General features: G+C 35.3%; 1 protein-coding gene across 1 annotated transcript; it reads left to right on the top strand.

The window, feature by feature from the left end:
- Positions 1-2,493: 2,493 nt before the first annotated feature.
- Positions 2,494-17,047, top strand: LOC136042131 (uncharacterized). The gene is made up of 3 exons (XM_065727048.1): positions 2,494-2,685; positions 9,217-9,388; positions 16,615-17,047. The coding sequence occupies exons 1-3, from the start codon at positions 2,552-2,554 to the stop codon at positions 16,903-16,905; spliced, it is 597 nt and encodes a 198-aa protein (XP_065583120.1). The 5' UTR covers positions 2,494-2,551; the 3' UTR covers positions 16,906-17,047.
- Positions 17,048-23,142: the final 6,095 nt, after the last annotated feature.

The following is a 23,142-nucleotide window of genomic DNA, read 5'->3' as shown; positions in this document are numbered from 1 at the left end:
AAAAAAACTTTTTGTAATCAAAAACGAATAAAAAGTAATTAAAAATATTGTCCAAAAAGAAGTTTTTCAAAGAAAAGTAAAAGCCATTTTAAACTTAAGATCAGTAGATACAAATACTTTTTAAAATTGAAACTCAATATAACCAGAAATCACTATTAAAGAATAAGTGAAACCCAAACCGAACAGAAATTAAATAAACAATCATAGCATAAAAACATACAACAAGTAATAATACAAATGAATAAATAAAGCTTAAAGAAAGTAATACTTGAATTGAATATGCAGACCAAGCTTAAAACGAACAAAAATATTTTGCTATTGAATTATAAATGGAACTCAAAACGAAAAGAAATTAAATAAACAATCAATGCAAACAATCATACAATAGATACTAATATAAATGAAGAAATAAATCTTAAAACAAGTGAAACTTTAATTGAATATGCAAATCAAGCTTGAAACGAACAAAAATCACTACAAAGAAGAGTTTGGGTATCGCCTCCTTCTCTCACTGTAAAAGTCTAAAACCTACTGCGTCATTGGCAAAATCAAATTATAAACAAAATCAAATTGAATATTTGATGGTCGTTTCTGCCCGTTTTGAGTTTGAATTTTTAAAAGTATTTGTTTCTGCTGATCTTAAGTTTAAAATGGCCTTTACTTTTCTTTGAAAAACTTCTTTTTCGGAAATTTTTTTAATTAATTTAATACAAAACCAGCTACTAACCTCATTTCCTATCTTAACACAGTAGTCTTATTCCCATGCATGGCACTAATCATTTTAATGCATTTGTCTGGTATATCATGCACGGATAAGACTTTTGCTAAAGCTCTTCTATTTAGGGATGCCACCCAGTGAGAAAAATCACTGGATTTTAGTTATTTTTTGGTTGATTTAGTAATTTTCTTCAATAATCTATTGATTTAAGTGCTGTTTTAGTGATTTTTGTTTAGGCAATATAAAAACCACTAGAAATAGTGATAAATCACCAGGGATGGCAACCCTGCTTCTATCAACTGAACCAAACGCTTACTCATAATCTGAAAAACTGAGGACTAAAGCTGTTTGATATTTAAGAGTGAAAATTAGGTCACATATCCTCTACCCTTTTTAAAACCGCACTTTTCTTCTCTAAAAACCTAAATTGCAACAGTCTGTAGCCATTATAATTATCTTTTCCTACGCCAAATTTACCTTGGCTAGGATACTATCTATCCCCATTGCTACCAACCTGGGCGTTAAGATCTCCTAACGGAAACGTTAAAACACCATATTAATAGCTGGGACCCTGACTATTTGCTCCTGTAGCTGCAAGTAAAACTCATCTAAGTCACTACTGTCTCCGTCAATCGTTTTTTACAGAGGCATATACTGCTATGACTGACACCCTGCACTTTTAAATTCTATATCACCTAATTCCATGTTTCCTACTCCTGGGATGTGAGTTTCTGAAACTTCCAATAAATCCAGTTTGAAGCATCTGAATTCGTCATTTAAAATTTTGATGGGATAATCATTTCTTAACATTGTAAAATTCCAAGTTTTTTCATATTCTTTAAATCATTGAAATTTTTTTGGGCCTCAAGAAACGCAATGGTCGCAGAACTAGTGCAGGACGAGGACTAACACATCTTCTCAAATCTTCACAGAAGTGCTTAAGTCGGCTTTGGACTGGACAACAAGAAGTCCCCGCGACCTCTAGTTGAATGGAGGTTTTGTGCAATCCTGGGGTCATCTTGATCACAGCATAGTTTTCAGCACTTAGCGATCCTCTATCTACAAAAGTTGAAATTATGTACAGATAATCTCAAGCTTGTTACCTCCGATTCGTTATATATTCACTTCTACAAATATTAAGCTACTACGGTTAGGCAACCCATATTAGATAAATTAGCTAAAAAGAGGTTTTTCAGCCCGATAACGCCCACCGCAATTGACCAAACTCGGGAGAAGTATTTATTAATCAGAATCCTGTGCAAAAGCTGTGTCGTCTGCTAGGCCATAATTTCCTCGAGAGGCACCTTTCCTCAAGGTCACCCTTTAACGCGTTAGCCATCACCTTGCTGGGCGTGAATTTTAGCGATGTTTACACCCCTTCACCACGTTGATTTGCGCTGATCGGTTTCCTATGCTACTTAGGGACGAAGGATCAAGCTTCGCTTCCTAGAACTCTACCACCGCCGCAGAAATTCCCCGGCTTAGCTCGCCGCTAGAGGGGGGTCTACAATTTGACACTTATTTTATTTATTTTACTCTTTGCTAAACGTATTTGCTGTTTACTATTTGAATTTTTTTGAACAAGACAGATTTTTACTGGTGTAATTGGACACTGCAAACAAGCAAACTGGCTCCAATCCAAGGTTGGAGTGGACTCCCGCTGGACTTACCACTACCCGTAGGCGTTGAATCTTTTTTTGTCATTTTACTATGGCTAATAAATTGGTCAGTAGATTAAATTAGTTGCTAAATGCTGGTTGCATTCTAATCAGTTCTTATAATTTTTTCGTGGATTTTATTTCTTTTTTTGTAGGGGGATATAAGGAAGAAGCAATGCAAACATTCGACGGTGCTTTGAGCTGGCTCGCCAACGATGAAAAGACTACTTCAAGTATTTACCATTTGATTGGTAAGATCAAGCTTGATCTTGGATATAATGAAGAAGCCATCGAGTTTTTTAAAAAAAGGTTAGAATAAAAACACATTACATACTTTTAAGCAATCCTAAATGCATTGTTTCCTGTTTTTGCCCCTACATTATCTCTCCCTTCCTATCTGCCTCTCTCCCTCCCTTGCTCTTACCTCCTTCACCCTCCCTCCTTCATTATCCTCCCCTCTCTCTTCTTCCCTCAATCTCCCTCTCTCACTATCTCCCTGCCTCAATCTTTCCCTTTCTCTTTTTTTTTACGTGCCCTATACGTCTGACACTCCATTGTAGAACACTCAGTGTACCTACATTTCTTTTGGGTGTTCAATTAAGTACGCACTGTATTTACAATGACCAAATGCTATTAAATAAGCAAGCTCTTGGTTCTCTCTTGCAATGTAGCCATCCTAGTAACCATATAACTAACTTTTCAAAACTGTCACAAAATTACCACGAGCTACTTTTGCTGTTCTACAACTTATGGGCTTTTGGGTATATAAGGGAATCTTCAACATTTAAAATCATGAAGACAGTGCCACAATCTGTTCTTTCGGACATTCGAGGGTTGCATCAATGGGAGTGGCATCTTTCCAGATTTTTAAGTTTTTTTAACAAATCCAAATTCTTTCGAAAATAGTAATGCAAGAAAAATCGTCTGATTTGGTACAGAATCCTTCGAAAGCTTCCTAGTTTGCAATTGATTTGACCTTGAGGAATAACGTTGGAGCATTGGCAGCTTAAAAATGGTTACACAGTCTTCCGTTTCTTAGTAGATTCTTTTGAGTAGACTTTAAACCTCGTAAATCAGCTCTTTTAAGTATGACCACTCCATTATGTGACCAAATGCCCCAGAAAATTCATTAAAATATGAACGCCACCATTTCTGAAGATATTTGAAACATGCTTCCAGATTTTTTACCTTAGAAATATATACAATGTAATATACAACCTGATCGTATTTGACAACGTTGTACCTCAGTCCTAGTTCTCAGGCAGTTTTCTGGAAAGTTGTCATGACTTCTACCTCGTCTGCAAGCTTTGAGGGAGAGTGGAGAACCACTGGAACCTAACTAACCTTGGTAGTAAGAATTTCGGAATTATTGTCATATGCTTGTGAGAAATATTTGACTACAAATTACAATTTTGAATCTGCTGAAGTACTTGACAAATTAATAAAAGACGTCTGCAAGGCATGTTTCGAATCAACATCGCAAAAAAACAACAACTTGAAACTGGAGCTTTCCGATCAGCTAACAAACGAATTCGACTACAATTCTGGGGAAGTGAGTGCAAATTCAAAACGCAGCTGCTACCTATAATCTCCCAACTTCTATAAGAAAGTGGGAAAAGAGTAAGACATTTAGTTTTATAGTAAAACTAATACATAAAAGTAGATTGTAGATTTTTATAGGAGAAAAAAAATAAAAGAGTCGAAGAGGAAAGACTTGTGCAATAATATATTGTTAGAACACACAGAGAAGGACATGTCAAAACCCATTGCACAGTAAGTAATGGATGTCTTATGGTTCTCATATGCAAATCACAATACATGTATATTTATGTTGCATCAAGCGACACTCAGGTAGCAGCGGCACAATCGTCCATAAATTACGTTGCTTAGACCGAATTTTTCTATACAGCTAAGGCTATGGAAATCTATTTAGGACTTGTCTTGCGTGTTGGATAAATACCTCTGCTTTTACGAGCTAAAAATTGGATTATTCCCTTTCGTTGCCAATTGTTCAAATGAAAAGACTAAAGAATATCTGGATTGTTCCTCCCACAGAACAGCTTCCTACAGAAGCTAGTATTAAAAAAAATACCCCTTGTTGAGATAAATTTTCGAGATGAATCAGCATTAATCCAAGAGTGAGATAAATGATGTCTTTTTCTGTCTACATTTTGAGATTGCATCTGAGCGAAAAAAGATGTGATAGATTTTAAACAGGAATAATAAGCATTATCGAATTATCTTTGATCTGAGCTATAGCTGGACAGTTTGGAGCTTTTTCGTATCTTCTGTCGATTTTAGGAGAACTTTTACCTATTTACATGGTTTGTTAAGGGATTGTGAAGAAATAGGAACATTCTACCCATTTGTCAACCGTAGAACGTGAATTTTTGTATTTACCATCGTCCATTACATCTGATTGCACCCTCACACCGTCTGCTACTCGCTGATCGTCTCAAATATTAACATTTCTCTCGTGTCGTTCTCTGACTATGAACAGTGTGCAGAAACTATAATATTGACTATATATACAATAATATTCCCTGCTATACAGTATCATAAAAAAAATGCCTCGTGGACTATATTTCACCTCCCTTTGCTGGCTTTTCTCTCTATGGTTGGAAGCTCACATATATTGCATAGTCACATATCGGCTCTCTTGTGGGAGGTCAGTTGATCATTTTGTAGGAGAGGGGATAGCTGAACACTGAAGAAATTACATTTTAGTAACAAATTTTAACTTTTATGAGAGATTGTTCAAATAAAAATAGAATCTCCTTTCATTTTCCGGAGTGTATTTGGACTAAGCTTACAATGTTGATGCTTAGGGAGTTCCAGCTATCCTCTTTTTGCAGTGATAATTTAAATGTTAAGTAAGAGATTGTATTTTATATGCTAACCTGCACAAAGATAGAAGGGGGCAAGGGGCATCTAAGAAGCAATCCGATATAAAGAAAGGAATATTAGATTTGCCCCTTAAAATACGAAGTCATTACCTGAAAATTGTTTTTGGTATCTCAGATCCCCTCCCCCTCTAAGGCTCATTTTTAGGGATGCAGTTTTTCATGGGTAATAGTTATTTTTGTAGTATTGTTATGAAAAGTTATACTTTAGTATAAAAATAGAGGGATTTACTCTTTGCACTAAAGTTCGAATACGTAATAGATGTTTATTATGTTCTCAGTACATCATTTGGCTGGCCATCCGGCACATTTTGTAGAAATACTGGTTTATATTAAATAGAAGAAGGTAATTGCGGAAGGGCTAATGATGGCAATTTCAAATTCTTCTGGAATGTTGGGCGAATGGAATGGGGGTTATGGTAGGGGTAGTGAAGCAGGAGAGGTGTTTAAACAGGTACATTCAATTTTAGTTGATCAGGAAATTCAGAAGTGGCTTAGCCAGATCCGAAAGCCTGACTCTTGGTTTGTATTCTATGGTAAAAGAGACATGGAGGAGGAGGTATATTTTAGACCTGAGTTGTCTAGATATGATATTAAATGGGTATTTCACGGGTAATTTCTTGTAGAGGTAATTTTATGCCACTTGGTGGAACAAAAAGATATTTGCGAAAGGTTAGGATGAAGAGCGGTCCTTGACGTTATTCGATGTAAAGAGAGTGGGGGGGGGGGGGGTGGTGTTGTTGTACGTTCTGAGAAAGTGTGAATGGTTAAAGAATTTGAGAGAAGAATTTTTCGGAGTGGATGAGGGGAAGAGCTGTTTCTTGAAAAATTGCTGGGAAATGGGTGTTTTATTAGTATTAGGAATCCGGCGCGGTTTATTCGTTTTGGCATGACCCACTGTTTGGGTATTGTATGAGGAATTTGTTTATATTAGTGTTTTTGAATGATACTTTTTATTGTTTTAATCGTTTTGTTCAATTGGTCAGTTAACTCTTTCAATTGCTTTGTTTGTTTTTTTTCCATTTTTTTTGTGACCGTGGCCTTGTGATTTTTGTGTGTCAAATATACCATACTATACTAAGATGCGATATTTATTAACATTAAAAGACTTTATGGGCCATGGTTAATGCAAAAATACAAAAACATAAGAATTATAAACAAACACAAACACTGAAATGAAAGTTAATTCACAAATAAATTCCTGAAAATGGTCCCTATGTGCCATACCTGTACCCAAAAACTTGTCCAGCTTCTTAGTCACCATAAAACTTCTGTCAGCTAATATAAGATCCACCCGTTCATCCCTTATGTACCACCCTGAAAAAGTTTTTTCTCAGTCTATTGAATTCCTTACATTCCTTACATTGAATTTTATATAAAAAAACTAGTTTTTTAAACTGAAAGTAAGGAGCGACATCAAAACTTGAAACGAACAGAAATTACTCCGTATATGAAATGGGTTGTCCCCTCCGCAATCCCTCGCTCTTTACGCTAAAGCTTTTAATTGTTTTAAAAAGCAGAATTGGGGCAAAGAGTCAAACTTTAGCGTAAAGAGCGAGGGATTGCGGAGGGGAAGACCCATTTCATATACGGAGTAATTTCTGTTCGTTTCAAGTTTTGATGTCGCTCCTTACTTTCAGTTTAAAAAACTAGTTTTTTTTATATAATTTCTGAACGTTTTTGAATTAATGCATGTTTGATTTTTGGCTCTCCACACATAAATTATTGAAATGAAGTTTGCATATTAATTCCTTTTTTGGCTAAATGGCTTTCTCTTAGTTTTGATCAGACGATTTTGAGAAATAAGGGATGGGGAAGGAGGCCTAGTTGCCATGTAATTTTTCGGTTGCATAAAAAGGCAATTATAAATTTTAATTTTTAACGAATTTTTTTATTATTAAAAAATATACGTAACTTAAGAATTAACTTACGTAACAAACTTTTATATTCATTAATTTTTATTATGTATATGAGGGGGTTTGTACCCTCGTTAATACCTCGTTCTTTACACTAAATCGTAAGTTTTGTCATAATTCTTTAAGAATGACCCCTGAATCAGAAAGGCCGTAGAATAAATAGTTGAAATTACTAAAAATACTATAGCATAAAGAGCGAGGTATTTATCTCCTCCTAAATACCTCGCTCTTTATGCTATAGTATTTTTAGTACCCCTCATATGCGTAATAATCTCTGTCCGTTTTAAGTTTCAATGCTACTCTTTACTTACAGTTGAAAAAAATTTCCATGTTTATTTTTTCATTGTTTTTTTATAGTAACTTTAGAAAATCCTGCGCCCTTTTCATTGAATTTCTGTTCCCCCATGACATATTTCTCCAAGAAAAGATCCTCCCACATAGCCCCCTCCCCTCAACCCCAGCCTCAAAACCAAAAAAAAAACCCTGGAAACGACTGTACACTTCCCAATAACCATTATTATATGTAAACACTGGTCGAAGTTTGTAACTTGCAGCCCCTCCCCCAGGGACTCTGGGGGAGTAAGTTATTCCCAAAGACATAGTCATTATGGTTTTTGACTATGCGGAACAAAATGGCTATCTCAAAATTTTGATATGTTGACTTTGGAGAAAAAATGAGCGTGGGAGGGGGCCTAGGTGCCCTCCAATTTTTTTGGTCGCTTAAAAAGGGCACTAGAACTTTTCATTTCCGTTAGAATGAGCCCTCTTGCGGCATTCTAGGACCACTTGGTTGATACGATGACCCCTGGGAAAAAAAAAAAAAAAACAAAAAACAAATAAACACGCACCCGTGATTTGTCTTCTGGCAAAAAATACGAAATTCCACATTTTTGTAGATAGAAGCTTGAAAATTTCGTTATAGGGTTCTCTGATACGCCGAATGCGATGGTGTGATTTTCGTTAAGATTCTGTGACTTTTAGGGCGTGTTTTCCCCTATTTTCTAAAATAAGGCAAATTTTTCCAGGCTCGTAACTTTTGATGACAAAGACTAAATTTGATGAAACTTATATATATAAAATCAGCATGAAAATCTGATTCTTTTGATGTATATTTTAGCATCAAAATTCCGTTTTTTAGAGTTTCGTTTACTATTTAGCCGGGTCGCTCCTTACTACAGTTCATTACCACGAACTGTTTGATTCCTTACCTAAAAAAATGAATTAAATCATCATCCCTATGTTAAACCTTAGCGATAAATTTGAGGCAGGTGGGCGGAAGCTTCCCTCGTATATAAAGTACGTCGATCTTTATATTCATTTGAAAAAAAAACTTTTTTTATTTAGTTACCGAAAACGACCTATTGACAATGGGGTCGTGGCCTATCCAGGTGAGAAACAATGGCTTACATAATGAAAATGCATAGTAACCTGTATTTGGAGTTTTATATTGGTTATTAATTAGATCATATTCAACAGCATAATTTTCATTCAAACGAGGTGAAAGGTAGCTAGACTTGTCCAGCTTCGACATTATTATTATACGACATTGTAGCTTGTAAGAACAAGTTTACTGGTAAGTGCTAGCTATATATGTTGAATTGAATTTAGTTACCATAAACCATGTGTTGAGTTTTAGCGTAGTTTTAGTTGGGCAGCAGAACCCCTAACGTAGAATGAGATTTATGTTCAACAGAAATTCCAATGTTGCTCTTTACATGATATCAAAACTATTTTTATTTTTTGTTTAGTGGAGTGCAAGAACTTAACAAGCTCAAAATTGGTTTTGTTTGCAATTTTTTTTTCGTTTTTTCTTTGTCGTGAATTGATTCTTCTCTTTTGGTCATTAGCTTTATCTTTTTGAACTGATGGTGCATCTATTGGAAAAAGAAAATAATTCCTTTCTTTGGTGGTGATTAAATTTTTAATGGCTATTGGAAACTTTTGAGCCTTACTTTTGTTTATTTTTATCTTTTTTTTTATTTATTTTTATTTTTTTTAAGCCAATGGTCTTTTCTTTTTAGCTTGTCTGCAGAGCCCTCTACGACCGAGCCCCTTTGTGACTGGTTAATTTTATTGGCTGAAAAACCTAATGACTCATTAAAAGACGTTTTGAGCCTGATTTGGAAAAGAATTGACTGCCGAATGCCAACACCAATGGAAATATTATCTATTGCGAAGGCAAATGACGCCCTGGTAATTGCACTTGATCTTTCTTTCGAGCTAAAATGTCAGTGGTGGACAGCAAAACCGCATATCTGTATCATTCCAAATTATTCCTATGCCTCAAGACATTCAAGAAATAAGGTCTTCAGGAATTGTAGCTTTGAGTCTATGGCTGGAATCAGTGATTACTGTACTGCATGTATTTAGAAGCCAGCTTATAGAAATGTATCTAAGTAGTTGTTTCCTGGAAAATGCAAATATGAACCTGTTGTTGTCAACTGGCAATTTTAACTTTTTGTCAATGTCATACCCTTAAAGCTATTACAAAATATTTAGGTCTTTTTTCTCACAGAGCTAAAATTTGTGCCATAGTTTCAACTCTGAGTTTGAAAATTCAATTGATAATTTTCCATTGCCAATAGTTTTGCGAAATAATTGTTTAGTATATCTTCCATCAAAACGTAGGTACTCTGGATTTATCGGGAATAAACTTAATGCTTTAGAGAAGTTTTATTCCAGTTTTTAATGATAAATTTGAAATTTAATGAGGTTTTCTATAATAGCCTCTAGTTTTGTTAACTTTTTTTTCTTTTTGTCTAAAACACGAAGATTAAACAATGGACTTCAATTCTTCAAAGCAAGACCAAATTTTTTAATTTAGCGTACAAAATGGTACTAACAAAATTTCAAAAATGATTGAAATCTTGCATTGCTACTATGCAATCAGACTTTTACCACCGCCTATAGTATTTTTAGAATATAAGTTTGTTTTTTGTCTAAAGACAAAATTTAACCAGGAAAACTTTCAAAAAAAAGAAAAAATCGCACAACTACTTTGATTCGAGAAAATATACGATTTAATTTTTGAATTCAGCATTCATAAATGCAAAATCAAATTTTTAAAATGACTTTTTTTTTTATATTCAAGTCCAAAATTACAAAAGACAAGATCTAATTGAAGTCTTATGCTTTTCTTTTGGATTGCCAGATTACACAATTTTTGGTGATCTATCATTATTCTTCCGTAAAATGTGGCGTCACCCTCTTAACCTTTATTTCATTTTAGTCATAGACCACCTTTTTGGAACCACCATTTTTTTGCACAGCTAGTTATTTGATCTGCAGTCAGTCAAACAAGTTTCTTAAAATGCCCTTCGACAATCCCCTGGAAACCATCTAGCATATCTTTCTAAGCTTTTCTGAGTTCCCCCCGCTTTACAGCCATGCTTAACCATTGTTTGTTTCTTTTAGTATCCTAGTCTAAGTTCTAAAATTTGTCTTTGTATTCTTGCAAAAAAATTTCGTCAGCTGTGAAAAATATCCCTACAGCTTGGCCATTCTACACTTTAAATTTCACTATATTCACCATCATTAACAATATAATATTGCGTAGGGGAGCCAATCGACTTATTAAATTTTCGTCTTTTACGTAACCTTATTTATTCCTAATTTAAGCGACTTTGTCTTTTCCACCTTAATCTTCAAACCTATTCTCGCACCTTGAACGCATGTACTGATTTTTAAAGGTTTGAGAGTGAACTCTCAAGAGCTTCACAAATTAATTGGTTTGCCAGAGGAATTTCTAATAATACTCAAACAATCTAAGTTCTCCAAAGAAATCCTTATGAATATGGATAAAGTACAACTTTGCTAGCCTTGTTTTTGTCAACTTCACTAATTACCTTAACCTCAGCAATAATACCAAGTTTATTATAACCCAAACTAGGTCATACAACACAGTAATCATGACACACAAAACAAGATAAAGATGATAAATTGTCGTAATAAATCCATTCCATAGACAATTATATTCTACTGCTAAACTAATACCTAAACGGTTCGTCCTTTTCTGGTGGTTCTGCCTATTATTTTAAATATGTGGTAGTCCTCTTCCATCTAATACAGTTTGGTTTGATACTGCTACTACTAACAACTGACCACAGCACCAAGCCGCCTGAGGCTAACACAGCTACGCACGCTCCCCCTCCATCCCAATCTATTCAGAGCCTCCCACTTCCTTTAAATCTTTCTTTATGGCATCCTCCCACTCTATACGAGGACGACCTACTTTCTGTTTAGCCCTAGACGGTTGGTCGAAAAGGACAATCTTTGGCAATCTGTCATCCTTCATCCGCAGAACGTGCCCTACCCATATCAACCTTTCTTTGATTATAGCCCTAGAAAGCGGGATTGAACCACGCTTTTCGTACTGTCTACTGTTTGAAATACGATCAGTCAGCCAGGTACCCAGAACAATCTCTTGGCAATTTCTCTGGAAAAAATATAGTAAATCTTTATCCGCTCTTCGGAGCGCCCATGCTTCAGAGCCATGTATGACCACTGTCATCACCGTACCTTCCAAAATTCTAATCTTGGTATACAGACTTATCCCCCTATTCTTCAAACTTTTTTTAATTGTGAAAAAACACCCTGAGCCTTGGCTATTTTACTCGTAACATCTTCACTGCTCCCACTGTCTTTACTAATAATACTACCAAGGTAAGTGAAGCTGCCCAACTGATCAATCTTTTCGTTACCCAACGTCACCTTTTCATCTTCACTTATTCCTAGCCTTAATGACTTAGTCTTCTTAACATTAATTTTCAAACCTATTCTAGCATCCTGAACTTGCAAAACCTCTAAAAGTTCATTCATTTTGCTCACATTTTCATCTAGGATGCTTAGATCATCAGCATAATCTAAGTCCGAGAGAGTTTTTCCTCCTCATTTGATTCCGTGGTCTTCCATTGCCTTTCCTGTGCTCCTTAAGACAAAGTCCATCAAAATGATCCATATTGCACAACCCCGCTTAAATCCTGATCTAATAAAAAACCAGCTGCTAACCTCATCTCCTACCTTAACCGCAGCAGTATTATTCTCGTACATAGCACTAATCACTGATGTATTTGTCTGGTATACCACATAAGGTTAAGACCTTTGCTGAAGCTCTTCTATCAACAGATTCGAACTCTTGCGCATAATCTATAAAACTGAGGACCAAAGGTGTTTGACAACTAAGGGATTTCTCAATTATTAACCTAAGAGTAAAAATTTGGTCGACAAATCCTGTACCTTTTCTAAGACCGCACTGTTCTTCTCTTAAAACTTTGTCTACAGCATCTCTCAGTCTATAAAGTATCATATTACTAAGTAATATGCTACCTACAGAGACGAGACTAATGCCTCGATAATTACGACACCCACTCTTATCGCCTTTCTTATACAGTGGTTTAATTACGGTTTTGCAAAAATCGTTAAGTAGTTCCCATTTTTCAAAAATTATATTCATAATCTTCAGTAAGTTATTTCTAACCTCAGAGTCACCATATTTAAGAAACTCATTTATCACACTACCTGCACCTGGAGCCTTATTATTTTTTAATCCTTTTATTACTGTCGCTAATTCTTACAAAACAAAATCTTGCTTCACATCCAAGGTATCCCAAAGTTTTTCATTTTCCTCTATATCTTTTCCTGCAGCTGTGTCTCGGTTTAGTACATTCTAAAAATTTTCCGCCCATCTCTCTTTAACTCTTTCAAAATTTTCCGCCCATCTCTCTTTAACTCTTTCCTTATCACTAATTGTGGCCCTGTTCCTATCTTTAACTGAGATAAGTCCGGATTGACTACTCCCAACCAATTTATTAACATGACAGTACTATATACCTTTGTACGGCCACGCTTTTGTTTGTTTGATGCGGTCACGATTCCCCCCCCCATTCCATCAAGAAAAACAAAGACAAACTTAGGTTACTCTTTTTTCTTGACCATTCTATTAACGTATTTGCATGCCTGAACACTTTTTTCTTTTACATTTATCTACAGGATCACGGGAACTCAAGTGTATCGCCCTAAAAAAAAATTACTCCTTTAATGAGAAAGCTACAGGCATTCTGCAAATATGTAGGCCACAGTATCCAATCCTAAGTTACATTTGGAGCAAAAGAAAGCCTTAAATTAAGCTAACCTTTTTCTTTCATAAACCTTTTTTTTTTTTTTTTATAATGGTAGAGATTTCGCTCGAATATGAATCCAAGTCCTTAATGTTTTGGCCCGTAAATCTAGTTTGAAATAATACTCCAATACAAAATCCTGTTTACCATTAGCAAAAAACCAACGTTTCTGATGTTCTTATTGCCTAAACCCAAATCTGGAGTCTCTGGTCTTCCGTCTACTCCTAAACTGATCCTTAAACCATTCGTACTTGTCTATCGGTCCTAGCCTCTCATTCCCAATAGATGATAGTTCTGTTCCATCTAACACAACTTTTATTTGACACGCCTACGATCTTTTCCATTTCGACTGTGGCAATATCAAATAAGCTTGCACATTATTGCCAGTACCGTGTCATTTTGCTAGTCTACTCAGCCTAAGCAAAAACGATCCTGAATAAACTTCTATAGTTTGATTATTTGTCGGTATATGGATTCCAATTTTTGAAGTTGTTTAGTTTTGATTGTAACTGTAATACCTTCAGAGCTTAGCCCCGTAATCCATTGCAGGTGACATTTTAGATTTGAAAAGGAATTTGTGCATCTTTTATTCTTGAAAGAGATGAATTCCATAGAGTTATTGATGGAACTGCTATCCCTTTTACGTATTCCCAAATGTTTTAATTTGTCTCTTTCTTTTATATTTATAAATTTTATAGTAAGGTTCAGTTCTTGTTCTTCTTTCGTTATTTGGATCCCTCTCAACACAACTGTCTCTGTTTTATTTTTTACCATTCTTCAATATAAGTTTCCTCTTGTCTAAATTACATTCTAGTACATTCAACATAATCTGGAGCTCCTCCGGACATTTACTGATCAACACCACATCAACAGCAAAAAGTGACAGTGATAAAATATGGTTTCCTTCTGAAACTGTTGGGGCCCATTCCTTTCTGAAATTCGTACCGAATTTTTATTTTTCAGATTATTTGATATAATTATTATCAATGGCAATTCTTCCTTGTTTCGCACTTTTTTTTTTGAAATTATTTTTTAAATTTTCGGTTAATATGGGCAAGTGGTCGTTCCTTACTAGGTTTCAGAGCCATTCAAGGGGGGGGGGTCTGTCCTAGGCTTTGTTGCTGGGGTAAGGTGCCGGTGCTGGGGGGCTGCCCGCTTTTGTCAAATTTTTCACTTTTTCCGGTTTTTTGTTTATGTTTGGGTCGGGAGGAGGGGCGTTGTAATTAATTCTTCCTCAGGCACCACCAACCCTTTGAAGGGTTTTTCTAAGTTGCACCTATTGGGGCAACCGTATTGATCAACTATGTCATTAAGAAAAAATTCTTTCGCTTTTTGTTAGTAGGAATTGTAGATACAGGGAATTAGGTGGTGTAGTCACTGGAATATGACATCACATCGCAGAGAAGGATTTTTTCAGATTGCATTTTATTTTGATGTTTGTATTTTGTTACTCATCAAAGACATTAGATATTACGATTTCCTTTCAAATGGTCCTTTAAATATCTCCCACTGATGTTTCAGTGCCCCACTAGTGGCGAAGAAAAAAACAAAGGGGGAGAAGGAGGAGAAGAGTAATAGAAAAAGGAGACACATTGCTATTTCTCGTTTAAAAAAAGTTTTTTTTTGTTGTTGCTCAAGATTGTCTCTATGGAAGTTCCAATGATGGAATTTCCATTTTGATCTGACCGTCATTTTTGTGGAGTTTCAGGCTCTTTTTTGAAATTTCCTTAAGTTTGTTTTCACAATAAACTTTTACTATTAGGATTAATTGTCACCATTCTTTAATCAGCTTCAAACGGCAATTCTCCCTCCCTTAAAATTTTATTTCAAAAGGTGTTCATTTTAAGTTTTCATTTACTTTTGACCGGAGTTCGTATTTACTAGGTTTTCCCTAGGGGGAAGGGGAGGGGAAACAAGATTACAATGCCAATGCTCTGTTTAACACTATTTTTAATTTCAAACAGCAACGATATGTCTTCACTTACAATTTTCACTATACCTCTTGTTTTCCAATACATATCAGCTAATGCTGAGCCATTTAATGGCTCTTTTGAAAGGAAATTGCTAAATCTACGGACTTTTGTAGATACCAAAACATAATATTGAAATAAAATCCATTTTTTGAAAAAAAACTGATTCTGTATATACAAGATGCTCTTTCTCTAAAAGGACATCATATCACTCTCTTTATAAAACTGGATCAAGCCCTCCTTTCTTTTTTGAATAGCTATCCTTTTCTTCTGACGTATGTTACTAGCCCCAGCGATAATTTTTTTTAACCTTGTAATTAGCCTAACCCTTCTTTTTTTAATTTTCTTCCTTTCTGAAAATCTCTAACTTTTCGGTTATTTCTAACTTTATAATTCTACCCTCCTCATCAAAACTTCTCAAAACACTTCCCTGAGTTCTATTTTACCCTCTGTTAACAAATCCACATGTTTCTAGTGTCTGGCTGTTTCATTATAGTCCTGTTTTACTGACGGAATTGTCCTATTTAAGACTTACTGTGTTAGCTAATTTCCAAGAGTAGTGTAATACTTGTCGAATATTTGTAAGTTTGTGTTTTTCGATTTCCACATCTAAATAATCAGTCCACCTTTTCTATTCTTCTTTTTTCTTTTTTATCTTTTAAAGACAGGTTTTTAGTACGTTGAAGGTGTTATGTTTTTTGATTATTTAAAGTGACTGATTTTCTGTTTTTTTATGTGCATTGGTTTTTTTTTTACTTTTCACCCTAAAAAAACATTTTGAACATACAAATGCAATGTCAATTCCGACTTTTTAGTAAAAAAAAAAAACCTGCGAAATTCTATGCAAATAACCCCAAATGAGGAAATTGTTTACAAAAAAGGTCATTAAAACTACTGGTTGATTGCTCAAAATACCAATCTTGTCAAAAATAAAGAAAGTCTAAATTGCTAATTCAAATACCTCGAAAAGAAGGAGCCCAAATCGTCTTTTTGCAAAGTGAGAGTTGAAAATGAATATTCAATCAATGAAATAGCATTGCCATCTAAATTACCCTACACTACATTTGCACGTGATTAGATCGGAAAAATTATGTTTATTTTTATTGCTTAATTGCTTCAAGTTTATTTTATGATTCTGAAGGAAATTTATTCTTTTACTATGGAAATGTTTGATCTTGTCTTTAATATTAATTTAAAGTTCATTTATTTTTAGTTCTATAAAACAATTAAGCAATCTCGTTTAGCTTACAAATCATAAGCCGAATCAAGTTTTCGCTTAATTTAATTTTATTATTATTATTAATTAGTCAAATTTCTTTTTCTTTGTTTTCAGGGTGAAAATGGTGCCATATTATTTAAAGGTCAGCTAATAAAGTGGCCTTTTTCAGCCCAGCTATGGTCGGCGTTTTTCATTTACTCGTTAGAGAAGAATACAAAGGAATTAAGGTCAATAGCTTTGACGTCTCTGAAACTTCTCCGACATCAAGATGGATTTATTTCTTTTGAGAAGTTGGTAGAACTTGCTTTACCTTTTCTAGACGACAAAGAAAAACAAATCTACAAGCACATTGCTCCATGGTTGCCATCTAATATTCCAGAATCAAGAAGGAGTAGACTTCCCTAAACACGAAAAGGGTTCTATTCAGTTTTTATTCAGTTTGGTTTTTTAATTTAAATTCACTCATGTGGCTCGCTGTTCTACTTTTATTTTTCTCTTTTCTTTTGTTAATATCCCACCGTTTGATAGTAAAATTTTATTATATCTAGCTAATAAATTGTGAATGTTGAATTTAGCGACGTGGGAAATTTTTTTTTTTTTTTTTTTTTTAGTCCATAGCTATATCTTATATTTTTCATCTAATCCTTTTGTTTCTTGCTTGAGGTCTTTCGATGTTTTAACTCCCCAAACAATGTTACGTTCAATGAAAAAAACTCTTGCATACGTGAGGTTTTTTTCACTTATGAAAAAAAATTCCCCTTTAAAAAATTCACCTTCTGGACATCCCCTTTAAGAATTAAGGTGATTACGATTTCCCAATTGCTTCTTTTATTTTTCGCATAATTGGTCCGTTTGTCTCTTTTATTTAGTTCCTTCCACCCACTGGGAATTCTTTACATTAAATTCAATCGTACGTTCCTCATGCATATGACAAAAAAATCGAATATCTAATAGCTATTAGTGACAAAATTTGATGCTGCCATAATTTCTCGCTACGCTGTGAAAAATGGCCTAAAAGATGACACGTCGATCGATTTCAGGCCAAAAACGGCATAAGAAATTCAGTCTCAATGCAAAAGAGCCGAGTCTGAGCTGCAGGCTAGCTTGGTAAAAGCAAAACAAGCTTATTCCTGGTTCGGTGCGAAAAGACGCTAATTCCTGGTTTAGGGATATAACAATCGTATCATTTGACTTGGATTGGAGGGTGTTTTGGCACCTCCATCTATCATTTCTTTCTCTAACGCTTTCAAACTTTTTCGGAATGCGAAATCCTGTCATTGGTTTTCTATCTGCTTTAATTTTGTGTTCAAACTCCTGGACAAGAGACGGTACAATCGTATCATTTGATTTGGTTTGGAGGGTGTTGTGGCACCTCCATCTATCATTTCTTTCTCTAGCGTTTTCAAACTTTTTCGGAACGTGAAATCATGTCACGGGTTTTCTGCTTGCTTTGATAAGCCGTTCAAACTCCTCGATTAGTGTCGGTACAATCGTATCATTTGAATTGGATTGAAGAGTGTTTTGGTACCTCCATCTATCATTTCTTTCTCAAACGCTGTCAAACTTTTTCGGAATGTGAAATTCTGTCATTGGTTTTCTATCTGCTTTAATTTTGCGTTCAAACTCCTGGACAAGTGACGGTACAATCGTATCATTTAGATTGGATTGGAGGGTGTTTTAATACACATCTATCATTTCTTTCTCTAACGCTTTCAAATTTTTTCGAAATTTGAAATTCTGTCATTGGTTTTCTATCTGCTTTAATTTTGCGTTCAAACTCCTGGACAAGTGACGGTACAATCGTATCATTTGAATTGGATTGGAGGGTGTTTTGGCACCTCCATCTATCATTTCTTTCTCTAGCGTTTTCAAACTTTTTCGGAATGTGGAATCCTGTCATGGGTTTTCTATCTGCTTTAATTTTGCGTTCAAACTCCTGGACAAGTGACGGTACAATCGTATCATTTGATTTGGTTTGGAGAGTGTTTTGGCACCTCTATTTATCATTTGCTTCTCTGATGCTTTCAAACTTTTCCGCAATTTTAAATCCTGTCATTGGTTTTCTATCTGCTTTAATTTTGCGTTCCAACTCCTGGACAAGAGACGGTACAATCGTATCATTTGATTTGGTTTGGAGGGTGTTTTGGCACCCCTATTTATCATTTGCTTCTCTGATGCTTTCAAACTTTTGCGGAATTTGAAGTTCTGTCATTGGTTTTCTATCTGCTTTAATTTTGCGTTCAAACTCCTGAACGAGTGACGGTACAATCGTATCATTTGATTTGGTTTTGAGGGTGTTTTGGCACCTCTATTTATCGTTTGCTTCTCTGATGCTTTCAAACTTTTGCGGAATCTGAAATTCTGTCATTGGTTTTCTATCTGCTTTAATTTTGCGTTCAAACTCCTGGACGAGTGACGGTACAATTGTATCATTTGACTTGGAATGGAGGGTGTTTTGATACCTCCATCTATAATCTCTTTCTCTAACGCTTTCAAACTTTTTCGGAATGTGAAATTCTGTCAGTGGTTTTCTATCTGCTTTAATTTTGCGTTCAAACTCCTGGACAAGTGACGGTACAATTGTATCATTTGACTTGGATTGGAGGGTGTTCTGGTACCTCCATCTATCATTTCTTTCTCTATCGTTTTCAAACTTTTTCGGAATGTGAAATCCTGTCATGGGTTTTCTGCTTGCTTTGATAAGGCGTTCAAACTCCTCGATTAGTGGCGGTACAATCGTATCATTTGATTTGGATTGGAGGGTGTTTTGACACCTCCATCTATCATTTCTTTCTCTAGCGTTTTCAAACTTTTTCGGAATGTGAAATCCTGTCATGGGTTTTCTGCTTGCTTTGATAAGGCGTTCAAACACCTCGATTAGAGGCGGTACAATCGTATCATTTGAATTGGATTGGAGGGTGTTTTGGCACCTCCATCTATCATTTCTTTCTCTAGTGTTTTCAAACTTTTTTGGAATGTGAAATTCTGTCATGGGTTTTCTGCTTGGCTTAATAAGGTGTTCAAACTCCTCGATTAGTGGCGGTACAATCGCATCATTTGATTTGGATTGGAGGGTGTTTTGGCGCCTCCATCTATCATTTCCTTCTCTAGCGTTTTCAAACTTTTTCGGAACTTGAAATCCTGTCATGGGTTTTCTGCTTGCTTTGATAAGGCGTTCAAACTCCTCGATTAGTGGCGGTACAATCGTATCATTTGACTTGGATTGGAGGGTGTTTTGGCACCTCCATCTATCATTTCTTTCTCTAGCGTTTTCAAACTTTTTCGGAATGTGAAATCCTGTCATGGTTTTTCTGCTTGCTTTGATAAGGCGTTCAAACTCCTCGATTAGTTGCAGTACAATCGTATCATTTGATTTGGATTGGAGGGTGTTTTGGCACCTCCATCTACCATTTCTTTCTCTAGCGTTTTCAAACTTTTTCGGAATGTGAAATCCTGTCATGGGTTTTCTGCTTGCTTTGATAAGGCGTTCAAACTCCTCGATTAGTGGTGGTACAATCGTATCAATTGACTTGGATTGGAGGGTGTTTTGGCACCTCCATTTATCATTTGTTTCTCTCTTGCTTTCATGCTTTTGCGGGACACAGGATGATGGACTTGGTTTTCTACTTTCTCGAAATATGCCATCATTATTTAGGATGTGCAATGGTTCTATTTTGCTACTTGGTGTGAATTGGAAAGCATTAGGGTATCTGACCTTTTCATTCGTTTTTATGACGCTCTTTAGCTTACATGGACGAAGAATAACTGTTTCTTTTTCTCCGGTTGCTTCTATTTGCCCTTGAAAATTCTGGACAATCCTCCAGACAGTGTTTTCCTTTATTGGCCCTTCTTTGATTAGTTTAGATGTTGCACCTTCATCAATGCACTCTTTGCTCGCACACAGATTTTCAAATTTTTGTAATAATTTCCATATGGCACCTTTATATTCAATCTTTTTTAAATTACAATGTCGAAATTCTTTTGGATACATGGCAGATGTAATAATACTAACAAGCTGTTTCAGTAACTCGCAATATATACTAAAAAAACGTCATGAAACTGAGATTTACGTCATAGTAATTATCATGTTTGAGAATACCGTGACTTACGTCAAAATAAACAATAAACTCGTGAAGTTCATAACTTTATGACGTCATACATTATGACCGGAGATCTTAAGAAATAAATCGTTATTTATTAACGTTACATAAGGCTTTGTTTCTGTGACCATCTATCACCATAGACTACTAGCACCGCTACTGCTAACAACAACTTACTGCAATACCAACCCCCTGAGGCAAACACACCTATTCACGCTCCTCCTCTAACACCATCTACTCACACGCTACCTCTTTTTACCCTCCCAAGAAGTCTCATTTCCCTTAAACCTTTCTTTACGAAACCTCCAACTCCATTAAGGGATAACCTGCTTTTCGGTTTGCCTTAGACTGTTGGCCGACAAGGACGATCCTTGGCAATCTTTCATCATTCATCCAAAGAACGTTTTATAGCCATCTGACAAATATTAAGGAGACTAGGGGGGGGGGGGGGGGAACGAGTTCTACCGAAGTCGTAATCTATCTAGATCATTTTTTCCATCGCAATTGTCAGTATGCCAGTTTCAGAAGAAATTTTAGTGTTATCTGCGAGAAAAAAATTTAAAAATGTACAGTAAACGAAAATATATACAATAATTGCTTGTTAATCTATATATAATAGTTACTCTATTATCTGCATGGTCGCCATTGACGAAAGTCCTTTTCAATGTATTTTCTAAAGTTGGATGATTAAATATGGTTTTAAAACCTTAACTGGCTGTAGGATCTTTATTGAATACAGGAAAAGTGTCCTACAAAAATAAAGTGGGTGGACAAAATACCTTACTCTCGTGAAAAAAATTTGTATTGGTAGAACACTGAAATTAATAAAACAAGGTTCAAAAATGTTTTGTCAGCAGTTGATTTGTCTCTAAAGTGTAAAAAGAAAAACAAACAATTTTTGGTTAATTTGTTGTGGAGCTTTTATTTGGTTTCCCATATTAGGGAGGGAATATCACGCTAAATTTATTTTGACCCCCCTCCCCTATAAATTTTGAATAATAACCTTGTTGTGTATTTAATTAAAAATACTGTTTTCTGATATTTTAATTGAAAAAAAAAAACACTTCCCACTAGATTTTAAAAAGTAGGTTCTGACCCTCCCCCCTGTACTTTGGTGAATTGAAGTCCCTGCCTTCCGCCCCCCCCCCTAGATTGACTGACTTTGAGAAATGGTATGACCACTGCTATGAACTATGACCGATTTGTGAAAGCTGAATTTCTTAAGATACTGAGCAAAAGACATCCAATGATCAGAAAGCCTGTTAAATTGATATTTCTGTGGCCAAGAGCAGGTTAATTACGTTAATTATGGTAGTTGTTAATTGTGGCATGACTAAAGCTTAAGAACAGGGTCACTTCAAAACCAATATATGTTCATAAAGGGATCAAACAAGGGTTTACACTTCTCCTGATTCGTTTAATAATAGCATAGTTAGAGCACAAGTGTAGAACTATCTTGTATGTATAAAGGTAAGGATGTAATGTTAATTGGTTTTGCGGATGATGTCCTAAACATTACCAGAATGTCGTCACATTCGGAGGAAAATTTTGCCCTGTTACAGAAATCAAATGATAATATCTGTCCAGATTTTAGTTAAAGTAAAAGTGAAGTGTTGCTATTTAATTTTAAGAATTCTAAGCATACCCCATCAATAAGACTGGGAAATACTGATGTCATGCCTTCACAATCCATTACTCACCTTGGTTTACCCATAGGCGACAACTTGAAATCTACTCATTCACGACTAGTAATACATATAAACAAGAAGATCCGAACAAGTTATAGCTGGTATCGTTTCTGCTAAACTTAATTTAAATCGTCAACTACTGGGTCGTCTATTTACCTCTGTGTGTTTACCACATGTTCTTTATACGGCATTATTTTGGAAATTATTACGAGAAAAAGATAAACTATAAATTATCTCTACCTATTTCCTTTATGCCAAATTCCTACTCCAGCTCCCTTTATGGATCAGAAATACTATGCATGAGATAATTGACCCTTTCGCCACCGTTCAATTGGCCATTACCAATTATGACAAACAGCTGATTACGCTAGAAACGAATGGCAATCTTAACTTATGTAGATTCATTTTTATGTTGTTTCTTTTTTATATGTGCGTATATAATTTATTTTGGTATTGTCTCTTTTTCTTTTCTTTTCTCTTATTTCCTGCACTTCGTCTGTGCACCCTCTTTTTGTGACGGGTTAACAATAAAATACAATCGGCTTTTTCCTGTTTGTATAAAGAGCGAACTATGTCCAATAGTAACCAAAGTATTTAAATAAACACTAACTTATTTTTAGACAAGATAATATCTGAAAAATTACAAAAATTTGAAAATCAATGTGCGAGAAAAGAGCGCATTGATGAAGGTGCAACATCTAAACTAATCAAAGAAGCGCCAATAAAGGAAAACACTGTCTGGACGATTGTCTAAGACTTTCAAGGACAAAAACAAGGAACCGGAGAAAAAGAAACAGTTATTCTTCGTCCACGTAAGCTCAAGAGCGTCATAAAAACGAATGAAAAGTTTAGAT

Source organism: Artemia franciscana, chromosome 2 (assembly GCF_032884065.1).
Source record: "Artemia franciscana chromosome 2, ASM3288406v1, whole genome shotgun sequence".
In the NCBI taxonomy this organism is placed as follows: Eukaryota; Metazoa; Arthropoda; class Branchiopoda; order Anostraca; family Artemiidae; genus Artemia; species Artemia franciscana.
The sequence above is the reverse complement of the archived record's forward strand: the minus strand, read 5'-3'. Positions and strand labels throughout refer to the sequence as shown.